This window comes from Salarias fasciatus, chromosome 5, assembly GCF_902148845.1.
Source record: "Salarias fasciatus chromosome 5, fSalaFa1.1, whole genome shotgun sequence".
Taxonomy (NCBI): Eukaryota; Metazoa; Chordata; class Actinopteri; order Blenniiformes; family Blenniidae; genus Salarias; species Salarias fasciatus.
In genome coordinates this window covers 21,946,287-21,965,390 of record NC_043749.1, presented here as the reverse complement: position 1 = coordinate 21,965,390, position 19,104 = coordinate 21,946,287, and the positions used below count along the sequence as shown (strand labels likewise).

Sequence of the window (19,104 nt, the reverse complement as noted above, 5' to 3'; positions counted from 1 at the left end):
TGTTTGAATTGTTAATAAACTTGATTTTTTGATGTTACATCCATCTCCAGTCATGCATTTGAGTTCCCTGGGAACCGCATTGCATTAATGTGCTGCATGAGGACAGAGGGTCCTGCAGCAGCCTCTTTCCAGACTGCTCAGTTGTTTTTAGTTTGCGCGACATTTAGACATCAATCAGTAATAATGCTTGTTTGCAATTTGCAAGTGTTGCACTGGTAATTTGTATTTGCTCTATTAGCATATTCAGGAAACCTTAAACAAAGATTTCATTTCACAAGATTTCATTGTTGGTGGTGCAGAAAACTGAAAAGAGAATATCTGCCAGTCAACGAAATACATGTTTGTAGTGACGTATGTTGTATGTAGATGATGGATGATAATATTTGACTCTTAGGGAAAGTACAATTGTCTGATCAGAGTCGTTGTGTTGTGTGAATCTGTGTAGTCGATGTTTCCGTATGAACAGATATCTTAGGGAGGAGGTGTGTAAAGTCTTCGGTGCTTGTCAGGAACTGACTGGGTGTTGGAGCATTATTTCAGGAAACCGGTGCTTTCAGTACTTTAAGTTCTTAACCCTTTCAAAGGGCACCAACTAAATTCTTAAGAAGATAAATCTTGACCTTAGGGACAGTTTGAAGGATATTTCAAGGAATAGTCTTTACCCAATCATTTTTAAAATGAAAATATAGAGCGAATGTCTGCTCGGTATTAAAGATCAAATGTGCAGAACAGGCATAAACTGACAAATATTTTTTTTTCCTTGATTTATAACTGAAAAATATGTCTGAATTACATACTATGTATATTTCTCACTGGGTTTCTGAAAGAGGCTATTGAATCATCTTACATACTTTTCATTGCAACACTTCTACAGCGGTGTGTTATTTGATACAAAAGTTTCTAAACATTTACACATGTTTGTTTGGGTACTGTGATTAAGTATGGTGTCACAACTTTTCATATTTTTTAATCTGATGACAGATAAGCATCACCATCACTCAACACTCCTTAATGAAACTGGAAGAACTGATGACAGAAAAAAAAATTAAAAATAAACCCGTCACTGCACTGGTGGTGTAGTACAAGTAGGTGGGGCCACAGAGCAATTTACAACGAAATAGGAAGGAGCAACAGGTGAACGCGGGTGTGTGGACGTGCACCAGCAAGCCCTAATGAAGTCGGCTTTAAATGCGAGGACTCAGTAGAGCATCGCGTCTCGTGTATAATGATGTCTGCGCTGGTAAGCAAGAGGGCACCCAGAGACAGCCCCCATCAATCAGTAATTTAGAGACAACGCTGCTCAAATAAAGGTTAAAGCGAATGTGACTCAGTTGGCTTAACTCGCTCAAAACTGCATCTACCCGTTTATAGACCCACTCTAAATCTATTATGGTACAAACACTTGAAAAAAAAAAACTGTGTTTTATCACTGACTGCCTCCATTTGTTATATAAATGTATAATGGCAACTTCAGAAAAGAAGGAACCACTTCAAAGATGAATACATTATAGCGTAAAGGTGATCTTACATCGGAAAATAAGCTGAAGTTCAGGGTCTCTGCTGCAAATTAACTGGAGGGATCAACTCTTGAGATGCCAGATGAGAGGGATGCTTGAATCATCTCTTCACAATGCCGTGAGACGCGGCGATGCAATAATGATTCTCTGATCTTCAGAAAATTGAATTTTGATGACCAAATGTCCTAAAAGAGCCGTGGATTAAATGTTCCTCGATTCCAACCGTACAGAAAGAGGCACACATCTGTTTCCAAAACAGCAATACCACAGGCAGCGACTATACAACCTTGTTTCAATGCTAACATCTTGAGGTTATGTGCTGAAATGGGAGCATAAATTCCCCGTCAAGAGATTAAGTAGTCAGAGATGTTAATGGACTCGTGAAACAGTGAGGGAACTCCTGTAATATTTTGGGAAACACGGGTAAAGTGGCAGGTCTGGCTCCTGGAAACAGCGACACGCTAGACGAGCTCCTGCTGAAATTATTTTAAAGCTGCAAAATGTTTCGGTTCAGACTGACGTTCAAAATGCCACCGGGGTCCAGTGTGCTCCCTATAGTGAGACCCCGGTTTGAATCCAGGCTGGGCGGAGGACTTTCCTTTCTCCAAACTTTCCCTTTACTTAACATTATTATCACCCTTTCGTCACGTATCATGTACATTTTTTTTTTTTTTGTCTAATAACTGTTTTCCCTTTGTTTCTCCTTTGTCTCTACCAGGTGTATTTCAAGCGTGACGGCGAGCTGATCGAGGTGATCTCCTACACGCACCCCACCAGCATGGAGCAGGGGGGCGGCGCAGCAGGGGTGAGGGGAGCCAGGCCGCTCATCAGCAGGGACCTGGACGACACCAAGCTGCAGCGGTCCCTGTCCCTCCTGGACCCCGAGGGCCGCTTGTCCCACCTGTACACGGACAACCCGCAGCGCGTCCACACTCAGGGCCAGCAGGCCTCCGAGCCCAGCCCCGCCACGGAGGTCATTCCAGAGACAGTGGTGAGCCGGGAGTTCCCCCGCTGGGTGCACAGCACAGACCCGCTCTACTACTTCAGCCACACTCACATCCCCCAGAGCGACGGCTCCGTGGTGGTGCAGGCCCGGCTCACCTGGACCCTCAACCCGCAGCTGGACAACGATGCTCTGTTCAGCTGCGAAGTCAAGCACCCGGCGCTGTCCATGCCCATGCAGACAGAGGTCACTTTAGGTGAGTAGTACACACACACATACACATACACACACACACACCACACACACACACACACCCACGCCTCGAGCTAGCATGGAGGGAATGCATTAACATGCTCCAGGGAGGGGGAGTGTATTAACATTTCCTAGTGTACTTTCAATGTAAGATATAAGGTTACATTTATTGACTGAGTGTAATGTCAGCAGGATTAAGACAACCTCAGAGACTGTGTGCTTTTTATAGAGAGTCCATGTTCTCAGCTTCCGTTTGAAATCACTGGAGGTTTTAAAAGTAGAATCAGACTGAGGCTGTGTTTAAATGAGATTTTCAAGTAAAAATGCAAACATTTTTATTGTCCTTTGGGAGTCCGTTTACATGACAGTGGTGCTCAGACCCACCTAAAGTGGTATTCTCTAAAAACCGCTCCCAAAGTAGAACTTTTTTAAAACGCCCGAACTCCGTCTCTTTGGAAATGGCTGAAAACTCAAATTTTTCTGCACGTGCACACCAGGGCCGTGGTGGAATAGAATAGAAATACTTTATTAATCTCAGAGGGAAATTCTTGTAGTGTAGTAAAATATCTGTAGGACAGAACAATTAAATAAATAAAATTAAATATTGACATATGGAAGGTGAACCCAGAAAATTTTAGTTTGTTACACCACGCTTTTTGAATACCCGGAACTTTAATTTTGAAAGGTCTCCTCATTGAACTTGAAGCCCCCATTAAAGCTTCTCCTGAAACGTGTCACATTTTTCACACACCCTTTCCTCATGTCTTCTCCCTCTAAGTTTCCTTGCATCCCCTCTCGCCACACTTGGACCCCGCCCGGGCCTCCTCCTCCTCCTCCTCCTCCTCCTCCTCCTCCTCCTCCTCCTCTCCGCCTTGCAAATGTACTCAGAATAACACTGATTTTCATTTGATGCCACTTAATTGTGTTACAGCTGAGCAGAGTGCGCGCTTAGTCCCGAATGCAAAACTCCAGGTGACTGACAGGGCAATTCATCGAACTGCCCGTTGTTGGATTGAGCTAACTCAGAAGCGTTATAGAAAAGTCAGACTGAATTAAAGAAGTCAAATGAAAACGTAGACACACTGACCAGGGTCACATCATTGAGAAAGATGATCTCAGGCGTGTTGCCCTTCTTCCAACTTCAATGAACGCCTCGCTTCAAGTCTTTAGTATCAAGTCAAGATTCTGGATTTCGCTCCAAAGAAAAAAGTATCATTAAAAGATATTAAGCAAACAAGGCTTCCCACAGATTTTCTTGGCATATATGTGGGCAACTGCTAACAAGGACCAACAGAAATATACTACTGTTATTAGTATGAGTCACTTCCACACTGTTTCCTTCACTTCATTTGTCCATCTTACAGCTTGAATTTATTAAGAAACGCTGTTTATTCATTGAAATAATTGGTCCTCCTCCCACAATGACGACTTCTCGATTGTGTGAGCCGCAATGGAGGCGAATAACCTCGTTCAACAGGTCAAACTCTCGCATTACTCATTAGTCTGCCTTTCATTGTGCTTGGCTCGTCTTCAGATTGTTGCTGACGAAAATAGGTTTTGGGGGTTTAGTTTTTTCCGCATTTTATGAGCCAGGCAGACTTACTGCCAGAATCTGTGCATGTATGTGGGTAAACAGGTTGAATCTACAGGGTCTCAATTAGCGGCAAAAAGACCCTCCTTTCTCTTGTACTTGTTAAAAGGGTTTTCTGCTCAGACCGTTGAGAGAAACAGATTTTTTTCAAACAAAAGAGAAAGAGCAGAAACTCTGCAGGAAACTCACTTCTGTATTGTTGATTTTCATAGAACTTATATAACCAATCAGTTCATTTACTACACATTTTCTACAGCAGATCATCAAACTCTGGGTCAAGGTGCGATATGAAGAGACACACGCGTTTACAAATTGACCTTGCAACTGAACAATATCCCTGGATGCAGTATGTGGAGAAAACGTGCAGGAAGAGCAAACTCCATACAGAACAGCTCACCCTCAGAGCAATCAGGCGACCTGGAGCACTCCATCCATGTAATGCTTTGGGTGGTTTTGCCATTTTAAATTGTTTGGTAGCTAAAATTAGTACTGAAAGCATTTTTATATTTAGTTTTTGGTATGTTCCTTTATAAACACATATATAATATATTTAATATATAATATATTTATATTTTAGCCTTTCTGTGCAGTTTGCATGTTCACCCTGTGCATGCATGTATTTTTTTTTTTTTTTTTTTTTACCCTGTTTCCAAACATGAGTTTGAGGTGAACTGTTCACTCAGTTGCCTGTAGCTGTGAATATCAAAGTGCGGAATGGAGCCTTCCTTCATCAGCTGGGACCATCATAAGCCTAAATTAAATAAATCATAATAGCAGATGGATAAATAAATGATTTTGTTTTGTTTTGAACTGTGTTTTTATACATATTTAAGGGCCCGATAAAGCTATTGCTGACAGAAAGTGGGACCGCTTCACCATAAAGTACACATTGTGTCCCTTTGATGTATTTTATTAGATATTGATGCATCTTATTAGATTTTCAACAAGAGATTTAATTCCAAATTTTATATTTTAATGGAATTTGCTAATATTCAAAATCAAAAGCATATATTGCCAGCGTCATCCTGTACGATAGTGTCTGAAAGAATTCAAAGTCTAAAAAGCCTTTTGGCCCTTATTTAAAAACCAATTGTCACAATTGGCATTGTCATTTTCTCAGGTGGGAATATCTCACAGCAGAAGAGCGTCTTTGAAGTGTAATAACTGTCACTGTCACATCCCGGTGAATAGAAATATAGTACATCGCATGCGAGAGGGAGACGGCAGTATCGGCTGGAAGGTATAATGACAGGAGCTGTCTTCTCGAGACAAAGTATTGCAGTAAGGATTCTAACAGCTTTTTGCCTTTTTCACATGTTGTTGATAAAACAGATGACACACCCTGAGGGGAATGAGCCCTGTGAAACTCCCGCTAAATGTCAAAGGCGCTAATATTTTGACAAGCCGTTCGCCCCGCTGTGTTTGAAGTCATTAATTATCACCACCTTTGTTCTTTTAAAGAGATGGAAGGAGCTTCACCAGTCATTTGCTTTTTTTTTCCCCCCACCACACTAAAGAATAGGACAGCAGAAAATGTGCATTTGTTGGTACTAATTAGAGCGCACTTGAAATTCAAAGCATTCGCAGACCTCGGGCTCGATCCATCATGGAAGCTGATTTTTTTTTTCTTTTCCGCCAAAAAAAAAAAAAGAGCATATGCTCGTGATTGAAGTATATGTGATTTGATTCATATCACTGACAAAATAGCCCTTAATTCTTGGAGTATTTCAGCACCGAGGAGCTCTAATTGAATGTGACCATAAAACAGCTCACCCAAGGATTCCCGTCGCTTACATACCCTATTCATTTATATTATGCAGCTGTAACCGGATAATTGCACTCCTGCACAACCCTCTTGCTTCTCTCAGGTGTGTTTGGTCAGGAAATGAAAGGAAGATCTTTTAGTGCTCATAAGTAATAAATCTTTCAGAGATTTAATATCGCCACAGGGAGACGGAGCGACAGTCTGACAATCGAGTACTGTTGTATCGCACTTCATGAATATTCATGACCGGCTCTGTGCTCGCCATACAAATGGAGCAGAAGCTGGTGCAGGGCCTCGGGAACCTTAAAGCTGCACTTCACCTCTATGAAACCATCATACGTGTTTTTCTGAATATCACTGAGGAGCCGCGCATCTCAACTATTGAATCGGCTTCATTGTTTGGGTCTTAGGTGAGCAAAGGCATTTATTAATCAGCATCATCAGGCAATGCTCATTTTATACGGTGTACGGCAGTGAGAAGAAGTCTTCATACCTCCCGGTCTCTCTTTGCCAGGCTGCGATAATCAAAGAGCAGATGCTCCACTTCAGGACCAGCCTCTAGTGGTTCTTTGCATGTTCTTAGTGTTCATTCTGTGGATATCAAGGGTGTATGGCATGCACATATTTTGTATTTCAGTTTCTGAATATGCAGTTGTGATAAGAAGCGTCTTTATCTTTCGTCTTTGTTCTCTCATAAATTACAGCATCCCTTGTTTCATTCACTTAAAGTCATCTGACAGTCTGTTGTTTGCGTCACTGTAAGATAGATCCACTGGCCCCTCACACAAGTAAACTGCAATTTTGGCACTTGTGTCAGTCATACAACACAAAGGATGTATTGATAACTTTAAAAACATTTTATCCTCTACTCAGTGGAGGTTTTGGTCCATTTTGCTGCTTTAAGATGAATGAAAGTGCCTTAAAATGACACATAAAGGCTCACCGGATATGTCTAACATGTTTATTCAAATAAACACATTTCCAGCAGAATAATATTGGTTGTTAAGTATATAACTGAAAGATAAACTCGACAACCGAATGGCGATATTAGCCATCATTGAGTTGAAAAATCATAATATTTTACACTGCTATATTAAGATCTATGAATATGTTTACCTTTTACTGGATGATAATTGAATACAATAGTCTTACTCTTTTCTAAAAAAATATTAAAAAAGATAAACTATTACAGAATGATATGGATTAAATGTCTGGAAGGTTTCCTACAGATCCATCAGCGAAACACCGAGTCAGGGTCTGATTCCTTATCGCAGAACACTCCCGTGGTTACTCTGACTTTTGAAATTGAGTTGAATCTCAGCTTCCTCAGCTCATGCAGCTGCTTTTCTTTGATTCACCTGGGAGTCTGTTTTGCAGCTGGGCAGACCTGTTGATGCGGTGATCTTAGTATTAAAGCGAGGAATTTTTTTTTTTTTTTTTTTTTTTTTTTTTTCCGGACTTGTTTATTCTTTGACCTCTAGCGAAGCGGTAGCGGTTCTTTCTCACAACTGAAGAAATGATGCGTCGGACGACTGCCTCACGGGCCCGTGGCTGCCTTCCCCCTGTGACTGCCGTCACCCGAGAGCGGCCGTGTCATGTCCATCTCGCCGCGCGCCGCTCAAATCATCGGCGGTGACGTAGGGACACCAACTGCCACTGCTGGAGCAAATCCCAGCAAATCCGGCCATTATCTTCCCGGGCCATATGCCTTGAGATACTATGTGATGCATGACATCCAGTTGTATTTAAAAATACCCCTCCATTAGTGTGTAGGAGTTGGGGAAAAATAGTGCCTGGCGCTGCCACGCCAAAACAAGCCTGTGAAACACTCGGTCATGTCAGACTGCTCACATCATGTCTTCGGTGAGGGTTGCCAGTACAAATACGGTGAAGATTTTCCCTGAATCTAAAAAAAATAAAATAAATAAAGTTTGTGCTGCCAAAATTTTGTTCCTGGATTCTGCGGCAGTTTGTGCTGCTATGCATGATTTTCTGGACAAATGAACGGTTTATACGGAATAACAAATTGTCTTGTGGTGCAGAAATATTCCCTGAAAATTTGAATATCTCTCTTCCTCCCGTTTGTGTTAGTCCAATTCTCTGTAACCATTTCATGCAATTCAAATGCTGTTGCTTCTGTTTTACAAAAGAAGCCCTTAAGGGGATATTAAACATGCCACATACTCAATCCTATTTACAGATATGACAGCGTAAGTCCTAATCCATTAGTCCAGTACCGGCTTGCAGTCAATGACCGTCTCAGAAAAAAAAACCTTGATTCATTACACACAGTGGCAGTTTTTCTCCAGATTAATAGCTAAAAAATCAAGTAATTCTTCTGTACATTTATTCATCACTTTAGTTTAAGACATTCAATAAAAACAATGGCCCAGTGTAATTTTTATAAGACGTTCACACTAAATTAAGTATAGAGCTCTTGGGCTGGACTTTTTTCTGACATTACAGTATTTGGATGCCCTTAGCCTGACGATCGCAATGTGCTGCTCAGTCCATTTATTTAACATATGGAAGTGCACGGTGTGTGGACGCAGTATCTTAGGGGAATTGTTAATCATCGCAAATAGGCCGACACCGCTTTACTGGCCCAACACAGCGCGCCGTGCCGATGTGATGAAATTACTACCCTTTCTATAATCATTATGCAAATTATTCATTTTATCTCGACACCACATACAAGGACAATCACTGGCCCCCTCGCAATTTCATAACATTAGTAATGGCTCGCACCGTCCCCTACTTGCACCCCATTTGTTTCAGAGGGTCCAAAATGAAAGCCAATCGGGGGCTGCTGTCCACACCACGGACAAGGGAATTAGTCTCCGAGTGTCCTTATCTCACTGCCTCCACCACTCCACCCGTTGCACTCCCATTTCCTATAGTAATGAGTATCTACCCAATTTAGTTCCCTTTTCTCTTCTCAAAAAGGAATAAATCCAGCACAGTCATCTGGATGAAGGAACCCGCAGGTGCCCTCGCCATCTCGCCTCATGACCTTAATTGAAAGAGAAATTGTATTGTCTTTCTCCCTCTGCGGCAAAACAGGTGTCCGGCAGGATTTGTTCCCAGTGCTTTACTACGATGACCTTTTGTCCTTCTGTCTTTGTTTTTTTTTTGTTTTTTTTCCTTTTGCAAGCCGCTCCGAAGGGTCCTAAACTCTTCAGTCCCCCCACGAGGGCAAAAGTGGGGGACACCGTGCGTATATCGGTGCAAAGGATTCCAGGTAGGATCGCTGGGGTCAGTGCATGGGGGACTTTGAAAATGATGGGTTACTGCAGTTTAGAGCGGGAGATGAGTCTGCGGACAGTTAGGACTGCTTGCTTTTCCTTTGTGACGTCTGTAGATCACAGTGACAAGCGCTGATCTGTTCATTTGAGCACATGAGGGGGTTCAAAATGTGAAATCTATACGGAAGGCATGTACTACATTTATTGAATAAAGTAGCCGGCTAATTGTAAGTTTTCTATGTGGCTTGTTCATTTTTTGTGAAAAAAAGACGGGAAAAGGGGAGAATCCAAAAGCCTTAACATCTGAATGTGTTGCAATGCTGCAGTGAAATCCTGCTGGCATCAAAATCCATTCTGTCGGGTAAGCTGGTGAAAAACGTTACCATTGCTGACGGTTTTGAAAGTTTAAAGCTTGGGGACCATGACAGGCTTTTTGCCTCTGTTGTTTTAGAGAAGAATCTCTGTGGCAAATAAAATTTCACTTGCTAGAATATGTTTTCACAAAGCATTTCTATTCTTTGCACCAAGCACAGAAAAAAGGATAGGTTGGTCATTTTTATTTCATTTATTTCATTTTTAGTGGCCTGGATAGATAGATAGATAGATAGATAGATAGATCGATAGATGGATATTATTACTGCAAAAAGCAATAAAAACACTGAAAAATTAATTAATGCAAAGAATTCATTAATTTAAAAAGTGGTTCAGTGTCATCACTCTAACCGGCTGGCAGCCACACCAGCCACTTGTGCCGTTTCTGCTGCTGCAGTTGCCCCGTGATCCCAATAACGGAGATTGTCTTTGTGCTACTATCATATCCTGCCAAAAAGAAAAGGAAAAAAAAAAAAAAAAAGCATGTCCCTGGTTGTGAATGGCCCCCCAGACAGTCCTGGTCTCTTTGACAGGATTGACACTTTGAAGCCAGGCAGCTGGAGGCAGTCAGGTGAAGAGAACAGGGTTAATCCTGATATATAACATGCAAATGGACCACCGCACAAATCTCCTCTGTTACTTCCCAGTCACTGCTTCATGAACTCATAGAAATCATAAGTCAGATTCTGTTGTTTTTTGTTTGGTTTTTTTTTTTTCTTCTTCTCACTTCATGAGACAAAATGAATATGCGGATGGTTGTTGGCCTTAGTGCACTGAGCTACCGGACTGCACAGATTTGTACATGTGTTTATGTCTGCCCAGTGACCTTGGGATTTTTTTTTAAATCATTCCCTTTCTCAGGGATGAGATGGTATTATAAACAGGCCCTGACTGTGGGTGCAGCCGTTTGGGCCCTTCGGCAGCACAGGCATCAGTGCGTGCAGATTGATCAGAAAGCAAATTTCCCTTATACTTCACTGGACCTGGGCTTTAGGGTTTCACAAGGAGATAAGATTATGTGCCAAGACTGATCATTTTGCCTCCCACCTTCTGATATAATAAGATACTCCCCTCTGGAATTATTATCAAATTTCATATGGCAGTGGACTTCTACCATGAGGTCCTTTCCCTGTTGCTTTAGGCATGTTTCATTAAATTATTACTGAATAAAGTGTCTTGGTATAGGTCACGTTAAGTTCTCCAAGGGCGTTTTCATACCAAGCACGGATATGTGGTGTGAGTGTGAAACTGTGAGACACATTTTCTTTGAGTCTTTTATGTCCTTTTTCTTTGTTTATTTTCTTTGTTTGTATGCATTCCGGCTGTGTGTGAATCTGAACTTGAAAACAACTGGACAATTTTGACAGCATCTTATAGGGAGCATGCCCGAACTGCTGTCTGGACGGACACCACACACACACACACACACACATACACACACACACCACACACAACCCTTCTTCTGCAAGTCGCACAAAATGATGGGATGTGATTCCCCTCCACTTATGGACTGAATCCAATGCACCTCATTAGAGTTTCGTGCTTTTGCATAATCAATAAAATGAGCCACGCTTACTTTGTTGAACTGTTTCGCCATGACAAAGCACCTTGATTTTGCACTTTTCAGGAATTCTGTTTTTTCCCCCCAAAGGATAAGGTCATATCACATATCAATGATCATCATTGAGATCAGGCCTCCAATCTCTTCTTAATGTAGAAGAAACAGATCTTTTGAAACTTCATATTATCTTTTTTCAAGGACCTCTGATGTGCCGGTGGTGTAATTTTTCTTTTTCTTTGACCAAAGCAGCAGAGCTGGAACCCCTATCCAGGAAAAAAAGCCTGTTTGTAAATGAAGTGTTGATATTAAGCATGTTGTTAACTTGCAGTTGCATTAGGGGAAAATGGACCTTGTATTATTCATGTATGCTTTTGCTATTAATCTCTTGGCTGAGACTTGCAGAATTTCTCCGCACTGCCCTTTTCAACCCCTTCCCTATCTTACTATCTCTCGACCTCTCTCTCTCTTCCTCTCTCTCTCTCTCTCTCTCTCTCTCTCTCTCTTCTCTCTCTCTCTCTCTTCTCTCCCTGGGTGTTTGTAGAATGAGGTTTTTCCTGAGCCACTCTTCACCTGGACGCGGAGTGGGGGGGCGCCTGCTGGACGGCAGCACGGAGCGAGAAGGGAAGGAGCTGATTCTGGAGAGAGTGACGGCTGAGCTGAACGGTCCATGTACGCTGCACGGCCAGACTCCTTTGGGCTCCCAAGACACACACCACTCGCCTCATAGTCTTTGGTATGTACGCTCAGCCCACCCTAACATGGTGCCGCCCCGTTCTGACAAAGTACGCTTGCAGTTGAATAGAAGAGCATTCAGGTTCCATTAATATTTAGAAGACAATGAGTCTGAGCCGTTTTTGCCGCCGTACAGCTCTGCGTTTCTCCAGTGTTTCTGGAACACTCATATAGTTACACGTTTGAGTATCTGTGAATATTCTACAAAAGTCATTGAATTTTCTACAGTGTCTTTAGGAAAGGACTTCTGAGATTTATATGACTGCCTTTAGGTATGATCATTAATGCAGCTACGTGTGTGATTAATAAGAGATTGTATCCCTAATTGGCTCCACAACACGTTCCTTTTTAAAAGCAGCACTAAGTGAGAATAACTATTCTCTAGCAAGGGATTTGGTGACTGTTTCATTAATGGCATGTCTTAATACATTCAAACACCAAAACAACTTCAATAAAAAAAAAAACATCAGAGCTTGGCATCAAAACGCTCTTTATTATAGTGGCAGTAGGAAAGCAGGCAGACGAGGCCACAGTAACGTGTTCATAGGAGCTGAGGGTAATTTATTTACAGGTGTTGAGGTGGGAGCCCGGGTTTTGCTTCCAGGCTCTATTATAGCTGTGTGTCCTGCTCCTCTGGCTCTGTTTACTCTGGACACACCTTGCAAGACCCGGGAAGACGCGAATCTCGGCTTCATCAGGCAGAGTTTTAATCCAATACCTTTTGGCTGGATCTGACTTAAGTTAAAATATTGTCACATTTTGCACTGTTCTTCTTGTGATTTGTTTAATCAATCTTTAAATGTTGCCTCATTTTTCCACAAATTTTTTTTCACAGTCAACTCAAATTTAATTTGGGTCGAGTATCACCGGTTTAGAAAAGCTCTTATATGAATATGATGAATATTTCAAACATTAAGACTAGTTCCCATTTTATTGAGGTACTGACCAGAGAGAAGCTCGCACAGTGTTCCTCAAGGGTTTCTACCTGCAAAATCTAACCCATCCTGGATGCAGACTGTAGGAGAAGTGAGCTCTTCTCTCTCTCCATGCCCTCGTTTCTCATGATTGTCTCTCAGCGGAGCGATCAATCACTCCGGCACACCGTATGCAAAATATCATGCGAGCGTGCGAGCGGCCCGCTCGGTAATGGCTTTGTAAATGTTTACAATAGAGCCGTGCCAGACACAATTGAGACGTATGTTTGAAAGCCTATAAAATATGGAGAGATAAAAGCATCAGCGTCAAACATTCCTTGTGTGAAGAGAGTTTCATCACTACACGTGAAACCAATGCGTGAAAAATTCACAGAAACGTGTGGAAGGTACGTTCCATACATGCGCCTCAGGCCTGGAGTGTAATCCTAACGTCTCTCAGGTTGACGCCTCAAACAATGAACATTGCATTTGTCTTTTTTGTTATACTTCCATCTGGCTGAAATGCTCCTTTGAACGGGGTTTAAAGTATGTCACAAATGTACAAATTACTGGGCGGGCTAATAAGAACACACTTTAAGGGGAAAGTGCCACTTTAGGGAGGCTTTACCTTGGGAGACATTTTGCTTGGAAGTGCACTAATGTCTATTTAACACCCTGATGCATCCTCAGGTGTCATCGGCGATGCGCCTGGTATGGCCCATCTGTCTACCTGCTCGTGTTAGATTGCCTCCACTCACGCTTAGGGGAAGTAATGGTGATTAAGTGACCTTGGCACCACTCTTCTTGTGGCCTTCAGATGAGACGCTTCTCTCTCTCGCCGGGTGTAAAGAGATAGAAGTATTTGTGGACTCACGAGGCCAAGTGTTCAATATACATAATCAGAAATAATAGAGTATTAAAGCGGCTTGGTGTGGAGACTCCCACCGTGAAAATCAGCGTTCGGGGTTTGATGATGTACATCTTTAGCCACCCTCAGTGATAATAACCTCGGAGATACGGCGGAGTGATCAGCAGAATTGAGGGAGCGGGCAGTGACAAGCACACACAACACACCACACACAACACACAGGCAGTCTCCCCAAACTGCAACACACATGCAGAGACACACAGATATGTATGCTTATGCACATTTGCAAGGGCAGGCAAACACAAGGCGTGCATATGGAGAGTGCACACACTATTTCTCTGGGCCTCTCAGGAGCTGCTGTGTTACTGTGGCTGCATCCAAACCGGCAAAGTTTCACACTGTGCTGTATGGTAGCTTCTACCTGCTCATATACAGTCCTGAAGCCAAAAATAGCTCACAAAGTGGATTTTTAAGAGGTGTTCGTAATATTCTCCAGCCTGTCTTCCTTTCCTCTTTCGCAATTACTCTATCCCTGTGAGAGTTTTTTGGGAAAAAAACGATGTTCAGAATGTATTGTGAGGGTTGGATGTCAGTGCTCTTATTAAAGGAAGAACCAGATTCCTCAAGTTTTTCTACTCAGACCTGACCGCAGCTGTATTTCTCCTGTTTCGCTGCTGCTGAGAGTGTTCCGGTTTGCAGCGTTCTGTGCTCCCCAGATCCATTAACAACCCGAGTCTTTTCATAAGCGACGTGCATTTAACATGTACTTCAAGAACTTTGGAGTTCATGCTCATTAGAAAGCCACAAACTGTGCCAGAGATGACTATTTTATCCTTCTTATGTGTGTAATTCTCAAGCAATTCGTCCTGCTTCTATTTAATCACTCTGTGTCTGTCTGTCTCTTCAACAGAAAATCCAAGCATGATGAAAAACACACAGAATCAGAACAGTAAGTATTTCAGCTGTGGAGCCGACAGGCTTGAGTTCGCTTTCAATGCAACACATTTCACAAATCCTCCCCTATCAGTTCATCGTATCATACCGTATTTCCAGAAACTCTCGCTATCATATGAGAATAAAATCCGACAGGGCGCTCTTTTTTAGTCGGAGTCTTGTGTGCAGGAATCTGCTGCTCATCAAAGAGGCAAATTCTTCAGGAGACAGTGGTTTCAACATTTGCTAGTATTGACAGGTGGAGGGGTTTTTTGATTCGTCCTGAATGCTTCGCCCCACATAGACTGCATGAGAATGAATCGCTCAGGATTAATCTTCGCCGATGCTCAGCCGCCAGCGAGCTGCAGCCTCCTGCCATTGGACTAACCGAGCCTGTCACTTTGCTTGACTGCAGATTATTGGTGTTTCATATGTGCAGATGGTGGCTCATTTGCGGCTTCTGAGATTATCATATGTAAAGATGAGGGATTGTCGCAAGAAGCCGCGGGATGTGACAACACTTTCTATCTCTCCCTTTAGCTGCCTCTCTCCATCTCCTTCCACTCACATCTCCCTCTCTGTCTTTCCACTTTTTCGACTTTTGTGCTCACTTTCTGTCTCTTTCCCGGCGCCAGCAGCCTGTGCTCCTTCATCTTTTTGTATTTGCTCTATATGGTCTTCCTTCTTCCTCACTTGTGCTGTTTTTCTCTTTCATCCTATTCATGTTTTTCTACTCTTTTTTTTTTTTTTCAGCAGAACTCTCAATCCCTGATTTCAAGGCAGATTCTCTCTCCGTGAGGTCTCACCAGTGTGTAGATTATGCTGCAATTAAAAAAGAAACGGCTTCCAGTTTTAACTAAGTAGTCTGAATTTGGAGTTTTGAAAGGCTTTCAGAGGTTCAAAATGAAATCTAAAGCTGACCCCACAGAAAAAGACAAAGAAATCATTCAGAATTAGTCGCAATATTACTGAACACAAGTTATTTTGACTGATTGTGAAAGAAAAGTAAAAATATTAAAGATAATAAGTGTTCTATACTTGTGTAGTACTGATATTTTGATCCCTACATCCTATTTGAGTACATTGCTAAATTATGTTATAAAGTAGTATCATTACTATTTACATCATATTTCACTATGAAGACACAAATAATGCACACTATTATTGTGCTACTTGTTTTCTATTTAAACATATGCAAATTTCATAATCCCGAATACAGGAAAATGTTTTCTTATTTGAAGCGTGTGTGCATTGATTTACATATAAACAACATTCATTTCATTTCAAGTAAAAAAAAAAGAAGAAAAAGCTGTAATGAATTATGGGAGGTTGTCTGGATAATTTGTGTCACTAGTGGCTATTTGGTCACGGACTATCTTCACTATTGTTTTGTGACATATTGAGAGTCATGGAGACAACATTTTATTTCAAGTTTACAATTGAAGGCAGCAATTGTCTCTCCCATAATAATGTTTGCCATATGATGCCGCTAACAGCGTGAAACATATTAATGGTAAATTTCTAACGTCTTTACTCACAGCAAACAAGCAGCGAGAATCATTTCAGTTTTAGCTCAAAGCTGCGGTTTCTTACAGGCACATGTTGAAATATGAACGGCTCTGTCGTCTGACGTGGGCCGGACTTCCTTCCTGGCCGCTTGCCTCAGAACCGCCGCCTCATTTATCTCATTTCCTCTGCCGCCCATCTCCTTTTCCACTGTTCCTTTGTTTTTTTTTGCCATTGTTTTTCCTCCTTGCCTGCTAGTCATATCTCGGGGATGCAAATCAGAGAATGCAAATGCTATGGTAAGCATAGGAGCAGGTGTGTCACAGCAAGGACAGAATGAGGTCGGCCGCGGACGTGCAGACGAGCCCTGCCTGCAAGTCAAATTAGTGTACGGCGCAGCCCCGAGAGGTCAGCCCGCACGTGGCTCCGTCCTAAAGCCCCAGAATACTGGATTCTTGGTGTCGAGCGAGCAGGAAGGACCATCTCTGTCAGTCATCCACACCACAGCAGACAAGAGACACGCACTTCCCAAAGGGGGGACTTACATTCATTCATCTCTGTCACAGTTCCAGTCCCCCACACGGCTCGTCCACAGCGGCGCTGTACGGCAATGAACTGAATTTAACAGATGAGTGAAAACTGAGGACGAAAATGTGACATGTTTTCTGCCACATAATGCTGTACCTGTCAGGCTGGAGGCTGGCACGGCCGTCAAGTTTGGGGGGTGTCACCTTATTGTGGGCAATGCAGCCTCTTGTCTCCGACACTGAGATGTGTAACCATAAAGAAAAATTCATTGCAGCTAATAAAGTCTCGGCTCACGGACATTGCATTTACAGACAGAAAAGAAAAAAAAAAAGAAGCATCAGCCAGAGGCTGAATTCAAGTAATCTGCATTTCTGCACTGACATATTACATCTGTCTTCTACCACGGTGTCATGCAAAGATCAAATGTAAATCCTTCTTTTGGAATAGAGGTCAACAGGAGCCAGACTGGAAGACACAGAACAGATGTGTCACGCCGCTTTTAGAAATGGCGTGTCGGCTTGTAAAGTCGGTTAACTTGACTCGAACACTTACAGGAGTCACGGTATTCATATGCAAAATGAGGACATTAAAACAGCAGAATTTGTTTTCAGCTGACATTTAGATCTAGTACATCTGAGGTAAAGTCATCCTTTATTTAGAAAAAAACAAACAACATGCTCCCACAGAAATCAGTCTCAGTTGTTGGGGGACAAAAAAAAAATCAGGTTGGCACCAATTCACTGAGGTCTGAGCCAAAAACTGAAGGCAAGCAGATGGCTTGGCGACTTGCATCTATGATTGTCGACTGGAAAGGGACATCAGATGATATCTTATGGTGGCTGAGCCCATTACCAAACGAGATGAACTACTTATTGAGAAGATCCAGTTGTTATTGTCTAATGTTGGTGTGACCTGCGAGAACAGAGTGGACGCAATGTATATGAGCTATCGGATTCGATGGTTTCCTGGGATTTACATTCATTTAAAAAGTCATCATGAAGCCCGATTAATTTAAACAATCATGCCAACATATGATCCAACTGTCTGCCTTCCAGCTCATAGTGATGCATTTAACGTCGTCAGCGCACAGAGGGTCCGTGTTGAACAGGTTCAACCAGATCAAAATTACGATTCCCCCGTGGAGCCACGCCCTGTGCTGATAACGTGATCAGCCCGCAGTCTAGGCGTAGGCCAGAGCAAACTACTGGTTGTGTCAGCGCAGACGCGCCCACATCAGTGATACTTGTTCCCTGAGCGGCTTCAGTCCCGCCGTCCTCTCGGGGAGACGTCCACAGGGGAGCGCAAAACAATAACAGCACAACGCCGCTGTATTTACTGAGCTCCCTTCTGAAATCGGCAGCCTGCTGACAGCTTTGAAATGACGTGTACAATAAGTAAATGAGTGGATGAATAATTAAGGGGACGGTTTACTCCACATGCCGTCAAGGATTTTTAAAAAACATCTTTGTGTTTGACTAAACTGCAACAAAGTCGCATGGGAGGCTTTTGTCCAAAGTCGATGCAGCCGTACTACCGTATATCCTTATGGATGCACTTCAAAGCGCACAAATCCTGTTAGTAGAAGAAGTGTATCCACAAACGGTTGCGTTTCCTTCATACAGACAACGTGAGCCTCGTCAAGTCACTTTACATCTACGGTCAAAACTATTCCGCCCCTCCAAATCTGGAAAATCTCATCTGCAAGTGATGTTTGTGAAAATAAGTTCAAATATTAATAAAGTCGTCTACAGCAGTCTCATATTTCCTATTCTGGACACTATTCAGCAGCTCAAGTCACAAATTAAACCCATATTTCGACCTTTGACCTTCACAGATGCTCCCAGTAGTTTCTATGAGGCTCCTGCTGGAGTTTTGTCTCCGTCTCAAATGCAAAAAAACTCCCTTAACATTTGTGTTGCTCATGCTGCCGTGTTTTCCTTAACTAATGACTGGATTCAAATCCGGGGATTACGATGGCGACTGGAGGATCTTCTCAGGAAATAAAAAGCTTTGGCAGGACTTTGATTTATGAATTAATGGATGAAATTAATAGACGGCTCAAAGTTAAGATCGGCTTTATCAGGTCCCCGAAATGCCCTCTTTTTTCTCCCACTTCTATTTGTCTGCTTTGTTTTTTATCTTCTTTTTCTGCCTCTTCATCTTGTTGTTTTATGTCGGCTTCATGTTTTATGTCTCCTCCTTTTCCTGCTTCTTTGTTGTCTTGTTCTACGCCATGTTTTCTTCTTGTCATTTATCTTTGCTGTTTGCTGCACAGTTTGAGAAAATTATCAGCTTTCGTGATCTAGCAAATTGTCACTGAGTCCCTGAGCACTTTATTCCATTCAGCCTTAATTTAGAAGCCTCACAAATGAGGAGG

The 19,104-nt window shown here is 42.4% G+C and overlaps 1 protein-coding gene across 1 annotated transcript in view; it reads left to right on the top strand.

The window, feature by feature from the left end:
- Nucleotides 1-14,833, top strand: part of LOC115388149 (immunoglobulin superfamily member 21-like) — a 171,865-nt gene extending 157,032 nt beyond the window's left edge. Inside the window, 8 exon segments of the mRNA XM_030091092.1 lie at nt 2,236-2,716; nt 9,223-9,299; nt 9,301-9,309; nt 11,788-11,826; nt 11,828-11,959; nt 11,961-11,979; nt 14,671-14,709; nt 14,814-14,833. Coding sequence (XP_029946952.1) covers nt 2,236-2,716; nt 9,223-9,299; nt 9,301-9,309; nt 11,788-11,826; nt 11,828-11,959; nt 11,961-11,979; nt 14,671-14,709; nt 14,814-14,833 — 816 coding nt within the window.
- Nucleotides 14,834-19,104: the final 4,271 nt, after the last annotated feature.